We start from the raw sequence: 20,731 nt of genomic DNA on the forward strand, positions 1-20,731 counted from the left end.
TTCTGTGGTCACATATGTCTTTTTTAAAGAGTGCCTTGGTGGTTAATTTAACAATGGAGCATAAATAATTTGCAGGTCATTAAAAGACACTTAAAATCACCCCCAAAATCACAGAAAAACAGATCCCAAACCAGCGATATTTAATTTATTTAATTAAAAGTAAAGCACCTTACCTATTACAGTAGGGTCTTATTATTGTAAGGTCTTTACCTTTCAGTTTAAAGCGCCTTCAGGCAAATGTTGTTGTGCTTTGAAGCAATACAAATAAAACTGAATTGAACTGAATTGAAGTTGCTTGGCACGGTTTGAGCTGTCACTACAATCTTGTGTACTGCACAGTGTAGAAAGCGTCTGTGTCTGTGAACTGAGAGGCGTGTCTATAAAGTTTTTTCAAACTCGCAGTGCTGCAGCAATGGCGGCTCCCATGTCCTGGAGGAGGCTGGTGTACTCCGTGTACTCACCGGCCATAGCTGGGGTTTTTACCCGGATATCTGACCGGGTGTTCCGTGCACGGGACCGGCGAGGAGGGTAAGACACACGAGGACAAAAGTGCGCTTTTTCTGCCGCTGTAGTGTCACTTCTCTTAGCGCCTTTCTCACCTCTAGCATGCCTTGCTAGTGTAGCTCTTGCTAATGCACCCATGCACACGAATATTTTGACCCTCTGTTTTCACGAAGTCTTAAAATCCTTTATACGTGAACATGTCTGGCCACCAACCCCGACTTATTTCGAGTGAAAATAACGCGTTTACAGCAAATGATAACCATAGTTAGAGTCACATTTAGCGCATTAATATCCAGTAATGAACTTCACGAGACTCAGCAAACAGCAGCTAACCATATGGGGAAGTTTTCATAACTGACACGCAGTGCACCATGAGAACGAATTAGAAACCAGCTACGTTTTATTTGTTTTTTTATTTTGGAACTAGCAGTTGAACTTATGATGTAATAATAATAGTCTTTCGGCCTTAGGGGTTGCCACAGCGGATCATTTCTCTTCATCTCACCCTATCTTTAGCATCGACCTCCAGCCCAGCTTTGTCTCCCTGTCTTCACACTGCTCAATCCGAGCTGTCTGTTAGATATACTCATTTCTAATCTTGTCCATCATGGTCAGTGCCAGCTCGGCCTCTTGTCTTCTTCTTCTTTTTGGTCAGTGCCACCGTCTCCAAACCACACATCACAGCAGGTCTCACTACCACCTTCTAATCCTTCCCTTTCACTCGTACTGCTATCCTCCTCAAAAATCACCCCAGGCAATCGTCTCCACCTGCTGCACCTGTCTCATGCACTGACTGTTGACCAACTCATCCACCTTTACCACCTCTACTCCTTGTATCTTCACCTTTCCATCTGTCTCCAACTCTCGAGACACTCTGTCCTCCAGCTGTTCCCTGCTCTCCCTCCAGATCACAATATTTTGTGTGAACATAATAATAATAATAACAATAATACACTGTTATTAATATCTGACAGGTGATTCTCTCTCAGATGGATATAGTATATTATAGAAGGTTTATAACACGTGTTATAAGATTGGCTTCTGACATGTGGCTTGCCCATTATTTAGCAGCACACTTTAAAGCAGGGGTCTCCAATCCCAGTCCACGAGGGCCGGTGTCCCTGCAGGTTTTAGATGAGATTTTAAACCTGCAGGGACACAGGCCCTCGTGGACTGGGATTGGGGACCCCAGCTTTAAAGGCTCTCAGCTTTGTGATGAAGTAGAACTAGCTAGTTAGATTTGGGAGTAACAAGACACCCCACGATACGCTACAAACACGATAATTCACTAATGATACAATATTATTCTGATTTTAACTTTTTGCGATATGCTGAGTATATTGTAACTAACATATATTGTAATTTTCAACAGGAAATTATGTCCTCAAAATCCAGTAAGATAAAGTTATCTCGCTTCAGTTATTTTTGCTGTAAAATAAGCTTGTAAAGCATACGAACACTGTCACTAAAACCTGTCATAAATGTTGGCATGAGAGAGTCTGCTGTCAGTGAGCAATTGAATGGGGTCTACTTGGTAATTACATGCAGTCTGTTTTTGATAATAGAAAAATAGATGGTAGTTGTTTATAAACCTTCAATAATCTGTCAGAAAAACTGCAGTTAGCCTAAGTCACACTGCAACTGTTTGCAGACAGTTGCGTCCAATCGGGCGACCCGTGCAAGTGATCATGAGTGCACAACGTCCTCAAGCTCTGGGCAACCATTAGTCACCACAAGTTAGGGCTGTTCGATATAACGATATATATCAGATGACGATATAAAAACATCTATCGTTTCATTTTACGCTATCGCTTGTTTCGTGGTGTCGCAAAATAAACTGTTTACGGCAATATTTTTTCATCGTTCTGATGGTCACTGTAGTGGCTATATTAATTTCTTAAAGTTCTCTCTTTCTCTTATATGTAATATAACCACACTACTGACGGACAAGCGCCTGTTTTTATGCGTTGTTGTTAGCAACAACAACGGCAACACCTTCGCGTGTCCGCTTGTTTATGTTCCACATAAACCTTTCACAATAAAGCTCAAGATCCTGTTGAGACTTTTCAGAATAAACTGAATCACGTGAAAGAGCAGATTATTTACGGATGAGAAGTAAAAAAGAGCCGTCAGGTGCTAAAAAATAAACTTTAAACTCAAACGTTAGAACAGGCAACCCGCAGCACGCTGTGTAATAAATACAAAGAAAACGGTGGCTGTTACAACTTATGTCTAAAAATGTATAGTTTCATGCATCGGTTAAAACACTCGACTCCAGCTACATGACGCGCAGCTGGAAACACTTCACGCAAGTCGAGCTGCCCGATTCACAGAATTTACAGAAAATGTTAATTTTTTTTGTGATTTATATTGTTATCTGGACGATAGAATTCTTATATCGGGATATGAGACTTTGGTCATTGCACAGCCCTGCCACAAGTTGCAATCAGTCGATTGCTGGATAGTTTTTCGGTTCAGTTCATTTAAGTTTCCTTGGCTAACGTTATTGCAGAATGGTTAGCCCTCTAATGAAATAAGTATATCTAGTGTGCCTGTACTGACACAATATTTCCACATGGAATATTGCAATATTATGTTGTCTTTTTCTTTTTTCTTTTTCTTTTTGGCACCCACCACTGCTGCTCTTCTCCGTCTTGTTTAGAGCCTCTGTGTTGGGCTTCCAGTTCAGCTTGTTATTGATGTGGAAACCCGGGCGCACAGGTACTCCTCCACCACGTCAACAGGATAGACAGGAGTTATATAGCCGTACTCATCCTTCAGTAGTCTATGTGATTTTATTCACATTCAGAAGCAGATGATTCCTCCCAGAATACTCCACAAAATCTCCTAGTGTTCTGTGCTCCTCCTCTCTCCCATTATTAATAACATAGTACATTGAGTTTTACTGAAAAGCCTGAGGTGTACAAGGCAATGTGAAACAGCACAATTCCCTGTGGAGCTCCAGTATGGCACCTCAACAAATCATAAAGTCTCAGATGCTGCAGACTGTGTGTCAGGTAGTATGCAATCCATGAGATGGTGGACATGATTACTTACATTTCCCGTAGCTTCTCTCTCAGCTGCAGTAGATGGATCATGTTAAATGGACTTGAGAAATCCGTCTAGATAGTAACCATGCAGCCGTTACTATCTAGATCAGAGGTCGGCAACCCACGGCTCACACGCCCTTCTGCGTCACACGCTAGTACAGAGGGTGAAGCACTGTTTTCACCTGTGGTGTTAGGTCAACTAAGACAAGTCTTGGCGGTGCTGTGGTTGTTTTGTGACGTTGCGTGTGACTAATACTAAACTACTACACCTTTCTGACACCCACCTTCACTCCAGTCTTGTTGTGTGACAGCTAGCACACAGCTGCAACTAAACTCAAGCAGCTGTTGGGGTCTATTCAAATCAACACGTGGAGTGACACGCCTGAGTCGTCTTTAGACTTCAGAAAATAGACCTTTTCACTTCAGTCATTTTTCACTTGACAGAACAGGAAAAGCTGAGAAATTAAAAACAACTGTATTCCCTGTAGGGGACGTAAACAGGTTTTAGGGTGTCCCAGCAGTCATTCATGTTGACTTAGTGGCTCTATTATAAATAGTCTTTGAGGGATGGTTAAAAAAGAAAATTGTACCATGTGAAGAATTCAGCCTGATTACTTGGCTGTCATCTTCGTGACTTAAGACATTGACTGAAAAAGTTGGGGACATTCTTCTTTCCATCTTGCTATGATGAGCAGCTTGCCTGTGTACAGTTTTTAGAATAAATCTCTGGATCTGCAGGATTCTCATGGGGAAGACGATTGCGTGGCGTATTTAAGAAAGAAAGAAGAAAGTGTACTTTATTGATCCCCGTGGGGAAATTCCTCTCTGCATTTAACCCATTCACTCAGTGAAGCAGTGGGCAGCCATTGGGCGCCCAGGGAGCAGTGTGTAGGGACGGTACCTTGCTCAGGGGTACCTCAGGGTAGGTGTTCAGGGGAATCCCCGACCTTCCGATCATGGGGCCACCACTCTACCTACTGAGCTATCCCTGCCCAAAAACATAAATTTCACAAGTGCAGGCCCTTTGTCACTCTTGTGTACATTATACTGTTCGATTAAATGTGTAAGTGCATTTAAACACCAGATCTATAAGTGCACTTATAGATGCTGCTTGCTTGGCATGCTTAAACTCCACAACTTACAGATACAGGTACCCAGCAAACAACTAAGTGCTACAGGGCACCTGTCTATCAAAGCCATGCCTTTAACTTTAAGCCTTAAAATGATACAGCTGTACAGTGATATGAAGGAGTAACTACAACCCCCAAATCATCTTTTGTGCCAGGCTTTAAACTTATTGTTGTGACTGAAGTTAGAAAATTAGAGCAACTTCTCTGCTGGTTTCATTTTTTTAACCCCGAAGGTTTACAACATAGTGTAGACACTCATTACTTTTTTTTTTTTTTTTTTGTGTGAACTGTAGTTCCTGGGTCGAGTCTGCTTCCCAGAAGGAAATAGTTTGTGGAATTTAAAAACGAACATTCCATAGTATATTGCTTTCATGCTTTCTTGGCAGCAGTTTGGGAATGGCTCTTTTATGAATGCTAGAACTTTGGACTTTGTGCACACATGCTGTAACAAGTCCCTAGTATTATAACCAAAACATAGATGGGCTCATTTTTTATTCTTCTACTGGAGTGGCTTTACTTGATTTACAGTTTAAAAAAATAAATAAATTAAAAAAATCTCTATTTATCCTATCTGGGTCTGGGTGCTGAATCTCAGTTTATCCTCTGTTTAAAACGAGCCATTTCAGCACGTATACTTTTAGGGTCAGTGCCTTTCTTCTGATTGGCTGCCCTTCACAAACACAAGGTTTGACAAGAGGGGTGGAGCTCTGTATTCACACAGAGTTGTGTACCTGAGAGATGTTTCTCACTGTGGTGCAATACAGCGTTAAAAGTAGAAAATAACAAGTGCTTAGGGCATTCTGAAGCCTTCTTGAGACTTTTTCATTCACAGGGATACTCTGACTTCATTATTTGAAATGTTTGGCATGTTCAACATTTTTAGGGATTCTTGGGGACCTACAGGTTATGTGGGAGTCAAGTGGCAAAAACTGCAGTTCCTCTAATGGCTGGGTAAGAGTGCTTACGAAAGTGAGTCATTCCCCAAATTAGGCATTTTCCTATGTTAACATGCCTAATTATACAACATGAAATAGCATTTTTATGTCCCGATACTGCACTGTGAGTGATTTCATTTAAATTTGAATTCTTTTCTTTTTTTCAGGACTTATCAATTTTGATAATCGCAAGCGTTAAAGCTGGCGATGTTACTGACTTTGACAGGTGTGCCAACAGTGGCAGCTGTCTGCTTGCATCTTTAGTAAGAAGCTTTACCCATGCATCAACTGGACCTCCACCAAGTTTATGGTGTTGGTGCATTTTGTTAATAAATTTGTGCTTCAGTTTCACTTGGATGTGACGAGCGATGGGTGGATCTGGCTGTGAAACCGCGTACTCATTGGCTAAGCATTTATCAAAGCACTTCAGTGTTGGCTTCAGTGTTGTGATGTGGAATTTGTGTCTGTCTTCTATACTGTCAAAGTTGTTGAATTCATCTTGCTGGTATCTTACAACCTCTCGACCAGTGGTGTCAAACATAAGACCTGGGGGCCAGTAAAGACTTCTATCTGCCCCACTGGACGGCTTTAGAAAATGTCAAGTAGAGCATAGATTTTGAAGTTTTTACTGCATTTTCATAAGTTTTACAGCTTTTTCTACTGATAAACACATCACCCACGGCCGTTAATACTACAACAAAGTAATTATGTAATAGATAAACATTTAAATGACCAAAAAGTTCATTTTTTGACTATTGACTATAGAAATGTCTGGGGGTTTTGTTTGTTTGTTTTTTTTAAAGGGTCCACATAAAAATATATCTGTGAATAAATCAGTTTTGTAATTATAGGAGAATCTGGAAAATGATCTACCAGGACCTTTTCTCTAATTTTACAAATCTTCATTAACCACAGCAGCATTTCTTTATCATGTAGAAAAAAAAGAGCTGTGCTATTGACATCGCTCTTCTTTTTCTTATATCGAATGTGTGTAGTTAAATGTCTTTACACTGACAGAAAGGGGATTTTCACTGGTCCGACCCACTTAAGAAGTGGGCTGTATGTGGCCCATGATGTGAAATGAGTTTGACACCCCTGCTCTAGACCAACATAGCAGTGGCTATGACTTTAAGATATGGAGCCCAAAACCCACGAGTGACATCATAGTGGCTGTGTCCATCTCTTATACTGTCTACTGTGGTTGGTCATTCCACCACGTCCCATTTACGCTAAGTTGGATTAGTATCTGTGGCATCAGTTCTCGGAGCTCTTCGTCTTACTCACCTCTTCACCTTTCAGTACGTTTAGTGTTTTGGCTGATTCTTGTAGTATTTGAAGCCTAACAGTAGGACTCTCTTAATGATTCTTCTGCAAGTTCTGGATTTACATCTTACGAGGTCTAAAATATAACAAGTAGCATTTCCTGTTTGCTGAATGAATAGGCTGTGGATCAGTTGACAAGAATGAGGATGTAAGTCCTTTAAAATTACAAAGACTTTTAAGTCACATGCTTTAAAGCAAATCAGATGCGGTGGATACACACGGCGAACTGAACAGCTCCTCTGTTCATTGAAGTCAACAGCTAAAGCCTTGCATTGCTAGCATAGCCTCTAATTCTGTTAAATCAAAGGGAGTTAACTCCATCGTTGCTATAGTCATCAGATGGCTTATGTAATTCTTTTATTTAGAAGACACGTGGTGATTATATGCCCCTCCTATGTCTGCCCTTTAAAATAAATCGACTTTGACTTTGTTTTATTTTATTTTTGTAGACTTTTATGTCCCCCTAACATGAGTTGAAAGTTGATATTTTTATATGGCTCTGTTGGAACATTAATTGTAAAGTGTGATCTTTATTTCCTCTGTCACACCATTCTGTCTTTTTACAACTTACAGAAAACTGTCAAGGCTTTCTGTCAGCTGAGTCACACAACAGAGCTGAATCACTGAGCTTGATGTGCTCCGTTTGATAACGTTCGTAATTTGCACCGCTGTAAAAGGAGGGAGATAATTTGGAGTAAGATGAGTAGAAATGAGGAAGTTATCTTTCTTGATGTTTTTATCACTCTTGTGTGTTTATGATTAGACTCCAATCACAATTAATGGGGAAATCCCTCCTCTGTGTTTGCCCAATAAGTTCAGCTGAGCAGAAGGAAGACCTGAGCTACTTTAATATGACTCTGTAAGCTTTTATTGATTGTTATTTATTTACATATCTAAATATGTATCTATATCTAAATATCTATATATGTTAAATTCCAGAAGCAAAACCGTGTATTTGTATTCTGGTTAATTTAAGGTTGTAAACAATGTAAAGGAATGCCAGGACTTCTGACAATTAGCCGATAAGTGTTGCAAGCATGCCTGAGGTTAACACTCCACCCTGTAATTATTTTAACGTGTTTGCATTGTCAGACTGCATGCTTGTGTGAGAAGCACAAAAGAGCCGCATCTTTGGGATGAATGTAGGCTGCAGACAAAAAAAAGCACAGGAAGGGTTACATCTTCCCACAGATCTGTGATCCGGAATACAACTCTTATTTGAGCAGCCATGAATTATTTCCCATCATACTCAATATTTTCATCAGATAAGCATCCGACATGTTGCACATGTTTTACGGGTTTTCTCAGATTTTTATCAACAGTCAGTGATTCATTAGGAAAAAAACAATCTTGTTTTTCATTTACAAAAAATCAGACTGCTAAGGGTTGTAAAGGGCTTTACAGTCAATCCTGAAATTTAGCTTTGATTAGTCATGTTTGACTGATTTGTTCTTAAATTGAGCTATTCTTAGACACAGTCGTTCACAGAGTGGCTTTTGAGTACCTCTCAAAGACTCTGCCTCCTCGTGTTACTAATTTACCAGATTAGATGGTGGATATTGCATGTACTTTCAGTTATGCCAAACATCATAACAATAACTTTTTTTAACTTACTTTTATTCATCCATAAAATATATTACCAAATGTAAATAAGTGCAAAGTGTACAGTCAAAAAACTTATTTGAACCCCTGCTGATTTTGTAAGTTTGCCCACTAACAAAAGAAAGTTCAGTCTATAATTTCAATGGTAGGTTTATTGAACAGTGAGACACAGAACAAAAACAAAAAATCCATAAAAATGCATTTCAAAAAAGTTATAAATGAATTTGTATTTCCATGAAGGAAATAAGCATTTGCTCCCCTATCAATGAGGAAGATTTCTGGCTCCCATGTGTATTTTATACAGGTAACGAGCTGGGAGCCTTCTCAGCTTGTTACCTGTGTAAAAGACAACAGTGCATAGAAGAAACTAATTTCTCCAGATTTAAAACTACCATGGCCAAGACCAAAGAGCTTTCCAAGGATGTCCGGGACAAGATTGTGCACAAGGCTGGAATGGGCTAGAAGACCATCGCCAAGCAGCTGGGTGAGATGGTGACAACAGTTAGTGTGATTATTGGCAAATGGAAGAACCATAGAATAACTGCCAAGCTCCCTAGGTCTGGAGCTCCACGCAAGATCTCACCTCATGGAGTTTCAATGATAATGAGAACAGTGTCAAACCAGAAGGAGAACAACTCGGGAGGAACTTGTGAATGATCTAAAGGCAGCTGAGACTGTAGTCACCTAGAAAAGAGTTGGTAAAGCAGTGCCTGCAAGGTTCCTCTGCTCAAGAAAGCATTTGTTTTATTGAAAAATCTTTGAAAACAATTAAAAAAAAAAGCAGATCATGATAGCTGAGGGTTTGACTCATAACCAATGATAAATTATAAACTATTGCAGATGCAGAAGATGCCACACATGAGTAGTCATTCCTGCTGCACTTATTTGAAGTCCACAAAGTCCGATGATGAATTTTACAGCACTGAGACCCAAGTGGACCCAAATGAAAACTATAGCACCTGTTTAAGGCTATGTTCACACTGCAGGCGAAAGCGCATCAAATCCGATTTTTTTGACCCTATGCGACCCATATCCGATCATGGTATGACAGTGTGAACGGCACAAATCTGATATTTTCAAATCCGATCTGGGTCACTTTCGTATGTGGTACTGAATCCGATACATATCCGATGTTTTAGAAAGTGACTGCTGTTTGAATGGTCATGTCGCATTAAATCCGTCTTTTACGTCACTGACACAAGACAGATGCCAATTATCAGCGCCGGAGAAGACATCGCAAACGCTTCCTGGCCATCCCGTGTAGATGTCAGTGAAACTGTTGGGAAGACAACGTGAACATTTTATTTGTACTGCATAATCTGCAGATTCTGACAGAAATCTGCAACTATCCTTTGAAGCACCGCTCCTCTAAAACAGCGATAAGGAGCATTATTAGGTTATTTACATTATTATGTAAATAACAAAATAACTTAAAGCAAAAATTGGGAAACGTAAAGTCCGAAGTTTTTATATTAAGGGCCATCAGTCAAACAATATTGTTTGGTCTGGGTCTAAACAGAGCGCGTTGTGTGTGACGTCTTCTTTTGCGCATGCGGGCCGCTTTGAGCGTTCACACTAGAGCACGTTTGCTGTCGCATTTTATTTGTAGTGTGAACAAGCAGACAAAAAAATCGGATTTGATCAAAAAATCGGAATTGAGCATTAAGACCTGCAGTGTGAACATAGCCTAAGACTTCAGAGGGTGAAGCAGATTTCCTTGAACTGGAATTTGCACTCAGCTGATTAAATAGAATAAACAAATGTGAAATGAACTCGTCATTCCCCAGCCTGGCTGGAAGCAAATCCGGACTCTAATGAAGTAGCAAAAGTATAGAAAAGGGATTTTGCTGAGATGAAATGCAAACCAGTATGTATGGCAGTCCTGGATCCACCAGGTGTGTTTTGACATTACACAAATTTTCCTGTGTGTTGTTCCAACCTTCTTGAAACAAGCTGCTGGCTTCAACTTCAAAATGAGCTCTAGTTTCCAAAAAACACCGACACTGATACGTTTCCTTTTGTGCCAGTTTCAAATGATTCTGCAACTGAAGTGAATTTGAGCCAAAACGTTTATTTTGGCAAGCTGCAAGTTATACTTAAGTATATACTCTGTTCATATATTCCACATTTTGATGCCATCACTACAAAAAAAATATTTTCTTGGCCCTGAGAATGTTTTAAAAACTTATAATTGTTTAAAAAAATAAGTTTTGGTCTTAGAATTGTGGGAGGTGTCCACTGGAAAATAAAATGCTGATTGGTGACCCAGTTTAACTAATGAAGTAGCAGTCCTTCTTACTGACAGGTGTTTCTATGATCTCCTCTCCCTATTTTATGGCCGTGAAAAAGGCTAACAGAAATAACTGTCTGTATAACGTGACAGAACCCAAAGACCCTTTCACAAAAGTGATGAAATCAGTGAAAAGTGATTTCAGCACTTCTGAAATGGATTAAAAATTTAACTTCTTGTGCTTTTTAATTAGACTTGACCTGGTGTACCTAATAAATGGGGACTTGGGCGTACTCTGAGTACTTGTAGAAGTGAGTCTTACCACTCAGCAGCCACCTTCATAACAACTTGATGCACTTACTGAGGAATTATTTTGAAGCATTATGTAAATTATCTTTATTTCAAAGGCCACTGGGACATAATAACTCCATGTATAATATCATGAGTTAAACCTGATTTGAAAAAAAAAAAAAGAAATTTGCTGATTTTGGCTTAAAATAAGATTTTTTGTTAAACTTTTGCTCCCCTGGATCTTATACTTGTACCACCATCTGTGCTGCTGCAGAATTCTCTGCTAGATTTCAATTAATCATTTATCGAGTGCCATGTCCTCTCTTGTCTCCAGTGTAACATCCTGGTTATTCCTAATTCATAGGAAGTTTTACTGTAGTGTGTTTGTGTGACGTCATTGACACTTGAGATGCTGAAAGACGGCACAAAAAGACAATGGCTGTATCCCAATTCAGGGTCTGCAGCCTTAAAGTACGCAGCCTCAACGATCCTCAAGGGCCGCGTACTTAAAGACCGCTAAGGCCGGAAGTGAGAGGCTTGTGAAATGGGACGGTCTAGCCTCCGTTGCGCTGCCCAGGTTGCCTAGCAACCATGATACTAACAGCTAGAAACGTTTCATACAGCTTTGTTTGACAGAAATGAAGGAGAAAATCTTTTTGTTCATTTGTTTGTTTGTTTCTACATGAGCTTTGATCATTCTCTGTAAGATTAAGGTCAGCTATTGAACGGCGTATATTTTAAAGTAAAGGCTGTAAAACCAAGTTAGTACAAACGTCACTAATGTCACATAACTTTGCCGACATGTGGCCAACAGTAATGTTTTAATGTTCTTCGTTATTAAACATTTGCACATAAATAAGTGACATGATATTCAGTACTTAGTTTACTCTTTGGGCGCCCCTCATCCACCGTTTTTTTCGGCAAAATTATCCACACCCACCGCCGCGCTATGCATTCTGGGATATGTTGGGCCACGAAGTCTACACCGCCACGTCCTTAAAATTCAGGGAAATGAAGGACTCATTTGAGGGCCGCATTTCGAGCAGCCTTCGAATTGGGACAGCCTTCGTCGCGTCGCGGTGATGTAATCGGCCTTAAAATGCGGCCTTTAAGGCTGCACACCCTGAATTGGGATACAGCCAATACCTCCAAAATGATTCTCTTCCTGTGATCGTCTCCACAAGTAATCTGGGCCACAACAAGTAGATTTTCCTTGAAATCCACATGTAAAGCTCGATTTTCATACACACTTTTAAAGGGAAGAATGCAAATGGATTGGCAAAACGTTTCTAGTGTTGCTGACTAGTCACTTGCTTTAGACTACAAAACATTACACTGAGATTAGCAGTTTTAAAGCTTTTAATACAGATTGGGTTAAATCATTTTATAACCTCGATGTTGACACTGTTCTGTAGCTTGATGGAAAATACATGCTGTGTAACTATCATGATGATTTCAAAGTTTACCGTCATTCCTGGAAGCAGCAGCTTACATAACAAAGTCACCATAAGGTCCACCTTCAGAGGAAGAGTTTGATAAATGATTGAACGTTTCAGAGAAGCTGCTGGATGAGATTGTTGCGTCAGCCACTTAACAGAAGAACAATCTTTAACTCATTTTGAAATATAACTTCCTCTGTAATTTTGGCAAGCAGAATTTATCTTCACAGTGGTGAAGGTGTTTCTAAAATTTTGTACAACCCAAGTGAATAGTATTCAATTTAAATACTTATTAAAACACAGATATATTAAGAGTAAATATTAATTTTGCTTTACTGGTTGATCCTTTCCCAACCTCAGTTAAGGTCACAAGCTCTTGGTAGTGAACTTAAGAGGTGAGGAGCTCACCTACCCCTGCAAATAATATTCAGTAGGTTTGTTACAGGTTATCAAGAGGAAATGATAAATCCTTGGATGTGGAAAACTGTTCTTTTTAAAACTTCTTTACAAACTTTGTGTGTGATTTAGGTTCCCTATGTCACTACAGCTGTCATTATGACGTCATCTATTTAGTTATGGTAAAAACATTACCGCAAATGCAGCCGCCTAATTACAAATCTTTGCTCGAGGGATTCTGCTATTGATGATCACCTGTAATACATAAATGTAATGGAATATGGTGGAGTGTAAATGGGAGATTAGTTATTAATTATTGATAAGTTATTATTCGAGTCATATGGATTGCCTTGAACTGCCAGCTGATCGAGGCACCAATTGAAATCATACAAGAGCTCTAAGCTGTTATGGAGCGTCTGTTCTTTGATAACTTGATTTTTATGCCTTTTTTATTTTTCAGTTTTAACCCGCCCCTCTGGGGATGAAAGAAAATTGATCAGACTATTTTCTAGTTGCTTTAATTAGATCATTATCAACATAAAATGAGTTTCCTGCTCTACTTTCCGTGTTTCCTGCAGGTCCTCCATGCTCCTTCTTGCCCCTCTTCTGGCTGAAACCGACCCAGCCCCTCATCGCGTCTCCAGGCCCACTGGCTCAGACGGAGCCCAGCAAACAGAAGGTCTTTGCAGCCACTTCCGATGGATGGCAGAGCATGTACCAGCCTTCCGGGTGCCAGGCTCCCACATCCACATTCTGACGTCACCTGACAAATTCTACCAGGCAATGAAGGTCTGTCTCAGAGCATGTTAGCTGGTTTGACTACACAGGAGTTATTTTAAAAATGAGAACAAAGCTCTAGTCTGTTCAATATGAAACTTGATAGACTGACACTTGTGTTGACTTTTAATACATGTATCACTATGAAATTCCACAAGGTAACCAAGGAAGCGTTATTATCACAGTAGACTCTTCTCTGTGTACTCTGCTGCAGTGTCCACATTGCAGGTGACAATGATTAATTGTTCAAACATGTTTTAGTTGATGCTGACGAGAACTTGAGGAGGAAACTGGCATCCAGACATAATTTCTCTGGTAAAAACAATCTGGAAAAACAAGGTAGGGGGGTTGGGAAGCGTATCTGTAACCAGAAGGTTGCCGGTTCGATCCCCGGGCTCTCTGTCCTGGTCGTTGTGTCCTCGGGCAAGACACTTTACCCCACCTGGTGTTGGCCAGTTGGGCCGATGGCGCAATATGGCAGCCTCGCCTCTGTCAGTCTGCCCGAGGGCAGCTGTGGCTACAACCGTAGCTTGCCTTTCAATTCAGGTTAGATTTTTTTTTTTGTGCGCAACGCAGATTTTCTGTGCGCAGAGACCGTGCCAGCAGTGCGCAATTGCGCATGCGCGCAGCTTAGAGGGAACATTGCTCACATTGTTCATTTTTTATTCTGGTTTTAACCCTCTACAAATGGGTTCTTTTAGTTTCTGTAGTTTTAAATGTAGATGTTGACATCTTTCCTTCTGCTGCCGTGTGTAACTTTTTATAAGTAACTATTTATTACACGGCGTGCTGCGGGGAAAAGCCTGTTCTAACGTTTGAGTCTAAGGTTTATTTTTTAGCACCTGACGACTCTTTTTTTACTTCTCATCCGTAAATAATCTGCTCTTTCACGTGATTCAGTTTATTTTGAAAAGTCTCAAAAGGATCCTGAGCTTTATTGTGAAAGGTTTATGTGGAACATAAACAAGCGGACACGCGATGGTGTTACTGTCATTGTTGCTAACGATAAAAACAGGCGCTTGTCCGTCAGTAGTGTGGTTATATAAAATATAAGAGAAAGAGAGAACTTTAAGAAATTAATATAGCCACTACAGTGACCATCAAAACGATGAAAAGATATTGCCGTAAACAGTTTATTTTGCGACACCACGAAACAAACGATAGCGTAAAATGAAACGATAGACGTTTTATATCGTCATCCGATATATGTTGTTATATCGAACAGCCCTAGTTGGCTACTTTGCGGGTTTCACCTGTCGCGGGTTGTTTTTAGAATGTAACTCCTGCGACAAACCAAGGACCACTGTATACTGAACCAGGTTGTTTTTTCAGTGTTAAATGAAGGATTACATGCTGGAGAAAATGGTGCCATTCAGTTATAGTGTGAGAAAGACGAGATATGTGAGTTGAGTTTTTTTATTTACGGCTGTAAGTAGGCTCTGTGCCCAAACTTTATTTCCTTCTGGGAAGTTGAGACTCGTCCAGGAAATATATTTCACACATAAAATCCACAGTTGCAGGCTTTGGGGCTGAAAAATGAAGCTAACATAGAATTGCCAAAAAGCGGTTTCTGGAATTGGTTTCCAAAAGCAAACCGATCCCCACCGATTCTCATCTTAGAATATCCCGAATACAGCTGTAACTAAAACAAACGGTTTACAATCTGGTACAAAAATGTTCTATCTTTTATAACTAATTTACCCGTCCATAAACACTTGATTACTTTATTTTAAATAACTTGTTGTCACTTTACATTTTGTTAAGATTAAAGTTTGTATTGCGAGTGAATTGTCAGCTTAATTAGGAACTCTCCACTGTGTTTGTGGTGTTGGTGCCTTTTTGAAGCATTTTAACATAATTGAAGATAGAAATATTAGGGGTGCAACGATACACAAAATTCACGGTTCGGTTCGGTTTGATACTTTGGTGTCACGGTTCGATATTTTTTCGATACAAAAAAATGTTCATGCTCTTTTAATTTGTCATTTATTAAAATTATAAATATATATTTTAACTCAAACGTACAGTTTTTAAATTTAATGTTGCTGAAACAACAAAGTAATAAAAAAATAAATCTATCTGATCGAGAAATCACTCATCTTTGGAAAAGAGAGTTTATTACAGAGAAATGGCTCTTTCCAAAATAAAAGCTATACTATACGCTTCTTCTGGGGTATACTCTCAGCAGCATATCAGGTCCCCATAAGGAGAATCATGTGCTAACAGCTGTCTAAATGACTCGGGTAAAGTTTGTAGCATGCGTGCTTGTTGTTTTTGTCTGCTTCCACTTGTCTTTGCACTAGGATGATGTCAGAGTAAATGTGCAGTCATATTCGTTGTTTCCACTAGTGCTGTCAGCGTTAATCTGAAATGACGTTAACGCCACAACACGGCAAATCTTCGTTAACGAGCTACCGCAGATCGCCCTGTGCGTGGGGCGTCAACACGTTAACGAGCAAACTGCGCTAACGCACTAGTTCCCACCCATGTAGCTGAGCATTGTGTGGCACATCTGACATACTGTTTTACTTTTGTCCATGACACGCTTACCTTCAGGGTCATACTTCACATGAAGACCAAAATAGTTCCAAACGCCAGATCTGAATGAGGGTGGGGGAGGTTCAATTTGCCATGTTGCAACGAGTTTAGCTTCTGTCTTGCTAGCTTGCGCTGCGCTCAGTGGATCTGCGCTCAACAGTGCAGCCTAGGCGGAGTAGTCGAACGCAGATCCACTGAGCTGTCAACACAGACAGCATCGTCAGAAGAAAAGTTGATAAAATAAATTTAAAATTTTGTATTGTTCGGTACATATGCATACCGAACCAAAAGCACTGTATCGAACGGTTCAATATCGATACGAGTATCGTTGCACTCCTAAGAAATATAGATTACTGTGCAGAGAAGTTTACTAACAGCACTTTCAAAGTCTGTACTTCAGTTTTAGTGAGTCAGATTCTGTTTTTGTTCTTGTTACTTAGCACTGATTATCAGGTTTATGTATTTGTTATGTGTAACTATTCAGTTTATGGATCCCGTTTGCTTAAGCAAACAGCATTGGTGGCGGTTCTTGCACGTTAACTGATAACTTGGTACTCGTGTTCCAGATGTTCAGTTCCATCTTGTAAAATCAAAGTCGGCGACAACCATAATGGCGAAGTTGTAGTTTCAAAACAGGATTTTACAAATCGATGGGTGACATCACAGTGGCTACAGTCTGTACTATATAGTATTTGGTAACATCCCACTAAGCATAGTTTACTTTGCTCTTAGTTGAGACAGTTTAGAGGGGGAACTGCTTTGAAGAAAATGTGCAGAGATTTCGATGATAGTTGCAGACTATTATTTACCCGATGGTGGATGAGGAATGATAAATTTAAATGCCTCAGTCTCTTAAATGATGAAATAAAATAACTGAAACACCTTTTAAAATGCTGAAATTTCTGATAAGATAATCCTGAAAGAAAGTCTGACTTTTACAGTGTAGTAAATAGATAAACCAAAACTGAAACACTGTGTGCAGAGTCACAGTGAGTAAACATCAAAATAAAGCTCAACTACTAAAAAGATGTTTTTTTTTAATGAAATAACTACGTCACCACATTGAAGTCTTTTCATATTTCTTACAACAAGGGGGCATTTAAAGCTTCAAAGAACAAAGACACATGATTTTCTTCCAAGTTACACGTCACCCATGTGACTTTCAGGCAGGATCCTCCTTCATGCAAATCCACAGTTAGACTTGAACAATAAGGGATTTGTTATATGCAAGAAATTGGCTCTTAATTCTACTTAGGAAGAATTTTTGCTTCATTTTATTATCACTTGGAGCTCAGATGCAATCACAGTGCTTCTATAAATATAAATGTATATTAGAAGGTTTGAAAACGGTGCATGAAATATAAAGCATTTTCAAACGTGTCATATTTGCATAAGAAAAACTATTGATGTTAAAAGGATGTTACCGGAATGTGTTGAATGGGTGTGATTGTGTTGACTTTTCCTCATTGCTGGGAAGGTTTCACCTGAAAGTATTTTTAGATCACCTCTGGCACAAAATCTACTCTTTCCGGTTTCGTCACTTACGGTCAGAAGACTGTTTTCATCACTTGTAGTTGAATGATCAAGTCGCAACATTTGTGGCATGAGAAGCCAAAAGAAAGAGGAACTTTTGTGGTTGTCTAACTGGTATTTAAACAAGCAAGAAGATCTTGCTGCATTAAGGTGCAGAAATATTTAAGGATTTTTTTTGTTATTCACTAAGATGTGCGTGCTTTAAAGGCACACTTCCCACAAATTGTAAAACATCATTGTATTTCTTCTGCCCTGAGTGTTATTAATGATCTCCACTGACGGTAAAAGGAATTTTGTTTTTAATTACGGTTTAGTCTACCTTTTAAAGAAATCATACCTGTTTTAAAATCTGACATTTAAAAAAAATATTTTTTTAAGCAAAACCAAATAAATGTTAGTTTTACAATTTTTGTGTCTTACAAAAATTTAAATGATTCATTAGAATTTTTGAATTTTAGGGTATCATTCTGGGTTTGAGAAAATCACACTAAGCATTTATCATTGTTTTTTAAAAAAATCTTCTCATAACCCTTTTATATGGGAATCTAACTAGATGATAACTTGAAGGAGTTCTTTGAATGCCCTAAAAACGTTATTCCCATTCAGGGAAAGGATAAATGATTTGTGACTCCTTATCTTATGTGATATTATTTGTTTACTTAACCAGGAGTTATAGAGCAGCATAATTACCCATTTCAGGCAGCGTGTTGGTGCAGCCCAGTTAGCCCTGTTGCCTCATGGCAGGTAGGAGTCTGTGTGGAGTCTGTATGTTCTGCCTTCTTGGGTTCTCAGGGGTTTTCTGGCTTCCTCCTTCAGTGCAGAGAGATGAATATTAGGTTATTTGGTGCTTGGAGTTAGAAAAATGGTGGTAAAGGATAAGGGGTATAGCACTGTATGACTGTATGGTTAAGTTAAAGTGCTCTGAGTGGTCAGTAAGACTAGAAGACTGCTGTATAAATGCTACTGCATTTCCATTTTGGGTTGGTTTTTCTGGACAGCTGATGTTTAGATTCCCAATATTCTCACTGGTTTTGGTCTATTAACAGCCTCTGAGGGGGAAAAAGTTGATCCTGTAGCTGTCTAGTGGCTCACTGCGTTCAGCAGGTAGTCACTAAGTGTGTGAGTCTGCCATTTAGTGATGAACAGGTAGTTTATACACAGATGGCTCCTTTGGTTTTTGAACAATGATACAGTTTTTGTAGTTTTTGCCTCCGTACACCACCACAGCTGATTTTAAAAGAGACAGTCAAGATGAGATTCAAGCACAGGCTTTTAGCTTTACCTCAAGGGTTGTTTTTATTGTTAAGAAATGAAAGTAGTTTTTCCCTCACAACATCTTCTCAAGTCAGTCAAGTTGTGGAGGTGGCCAGAGTCAAGAGATGTTTTGTGAATGTAAATACAAAGGGCTTACAAAAAAGATGCGCACCACTGATTGCATTCAAGAACAGGAAGCCCAGATTAGGCTTTACCAGAAATCATCAGAAGGAGCCTGCCCTGTTCTGGGAAAGACATCCTTTGGACAGATGAGGCCCAGATAAACTTATAGTAGAAAGATGAGAAGAGTAAAGTACGAAAGGAAAAGGTATTCATACTTTGCCATAGTCATGTTTCCAGTGACTTCCAGTAGAACCAGGCCACTTACCAGGATGAATGAGGTGTATTGGACTAAATTCTGTGCTCAAAAAAGCAAAGACATTAGATATTCTTCCATATCTGTGTGTGTGTGTGTGTGTGTGTATATCTATATATCTATATATCTCTATCTATCTATCTCTATCTATCTATCGATCTATCGATCGATATATAGAGATATATATAGATATATAGATAGATAGATAGATAGATAGATAGATATATATAGATATAGATATATATATATATATATATATATATATATATATATATATATATATATATATATATATATAGATATATATAGATATAGATATAGATAGATATATAAATATATAGATATAGATATATATATATATATATATTTATATATATATAAATATATAGATATAGATATATATATATATATATATATATATATATATATATATATATATATATATATATATATAGATAGATAGATAGAGATATAGATATATATCTATATATATATATATATATATATATATATATATAGAGAGAGATATATAGATAGATAGATCTGTCTGTCTGTATATCTATGTGTGTGTGTGTGTGTGTGTGTGTGTATATATGTATATATATATATATATATATATATATATATACACACCAATCCATCAGCACTATAAATGATTTCATAATGTCACTAAAATGTAAAACATGAAATTCCTTATATTTTGTTTTTTTTTCTTTCTTTTCTTGTTTTTTAAAATTACTGAGAGTTGGGAGATTATTTTTTTTCACCATAAACACTGTTTCCTTTCCTTATTTGTCAGTCCCATGATTGCACTACAACTGCTTTCTTTCCTTGTGCCCTAGGCCAGGTGCCTGCATGTGGCTACGGGAAATGTAACTCCTGTGAATACGTTATCATTTCCTAGTATCAGCTCCCGCCCACATAGACTTGCACTCACATTCACTGTTGGGATTCCTTATTTGTATTTTTTTCCTCTCCTTTTACCGTAGGCTCGCATCAAGACTGCACAGAGGCGGGTGGTGATGGCCTCCCTCTATCTGGGAACCGGTCAGCTGGAGCAGGAGCTGGTGAGAAAAGTGGCATTTACACAAGCATGTGCGTGTGTGTCTCTATGTTTTCACAACACTAGAGAATTTAGTTCTAGGCAGGTGAGAACAATACCATTACTGGCCAGAGATGCCAGAAAGTATGAGTCAGACTTCTCTTCCAGGACGCCCACTGCGTGGTTTGTTCAGAATGAAAATGTACTCCAGATCAACTACAAGGAATGACCCCAAAATGCAAGGGTTTATGGGTATAAGGAGACCAGCATTGGCATGTGACAGCCTGCTGTGCTTTATGCTTGAAAAGCCT

At 38.9% G+C, this 20,731-nt stretch overlaps 1 protein-coding gene across 1 annotated transcript in view; it reads left to right on the forward strand.

Annotated features, from left to right (window-relative positions):
* Nucleotides 1–410: 410 nt before the first annotated feature.
* The window catches only part of pgs1 (phosphatidylglycerophosphate synthase 1), a 44,630-nt gene continuing 24,309 nt past the window's right edge, over nucleotides 411–20,731 (forward strand). Inside the window, exons 1-3 of the mRNA XM_087844766.1 lie at nucleotides 411–528; nucleotides 13,479–13,689; nucleotides 20,368–20,445. Coding sequence (XP_087700892.1) covers nucleotides 413–528; nucleotides 13,479–13,689; nucleotides 20,368–20,445 — 405 coding nt within the window. The 5' untranslated portion in view covers nucleotides 411–412. The remainder of the gene's footprint in view (nucleotides 529–13,478; nucleotides 13,690–20,367; nucleotides 20,446–20,731) is intronic.

The sequence above is a fragment of the Neolamprologus brichardi genome, chromosome 8 (assembly GCF_056152115.1).
Source record: "Neolamprologus brichardi isolate AB-2024 chromosome 8, ASM5615211v1, whole genome shotgun sequence".
Classification (NCBI taxonomy): domain Eukaryota; kingdom Metazoa; phylum Chordata; class Actinopteri; order Cichliformes; family Cichlidae; genus Neolamprologus; species Neolamprologus brichardi.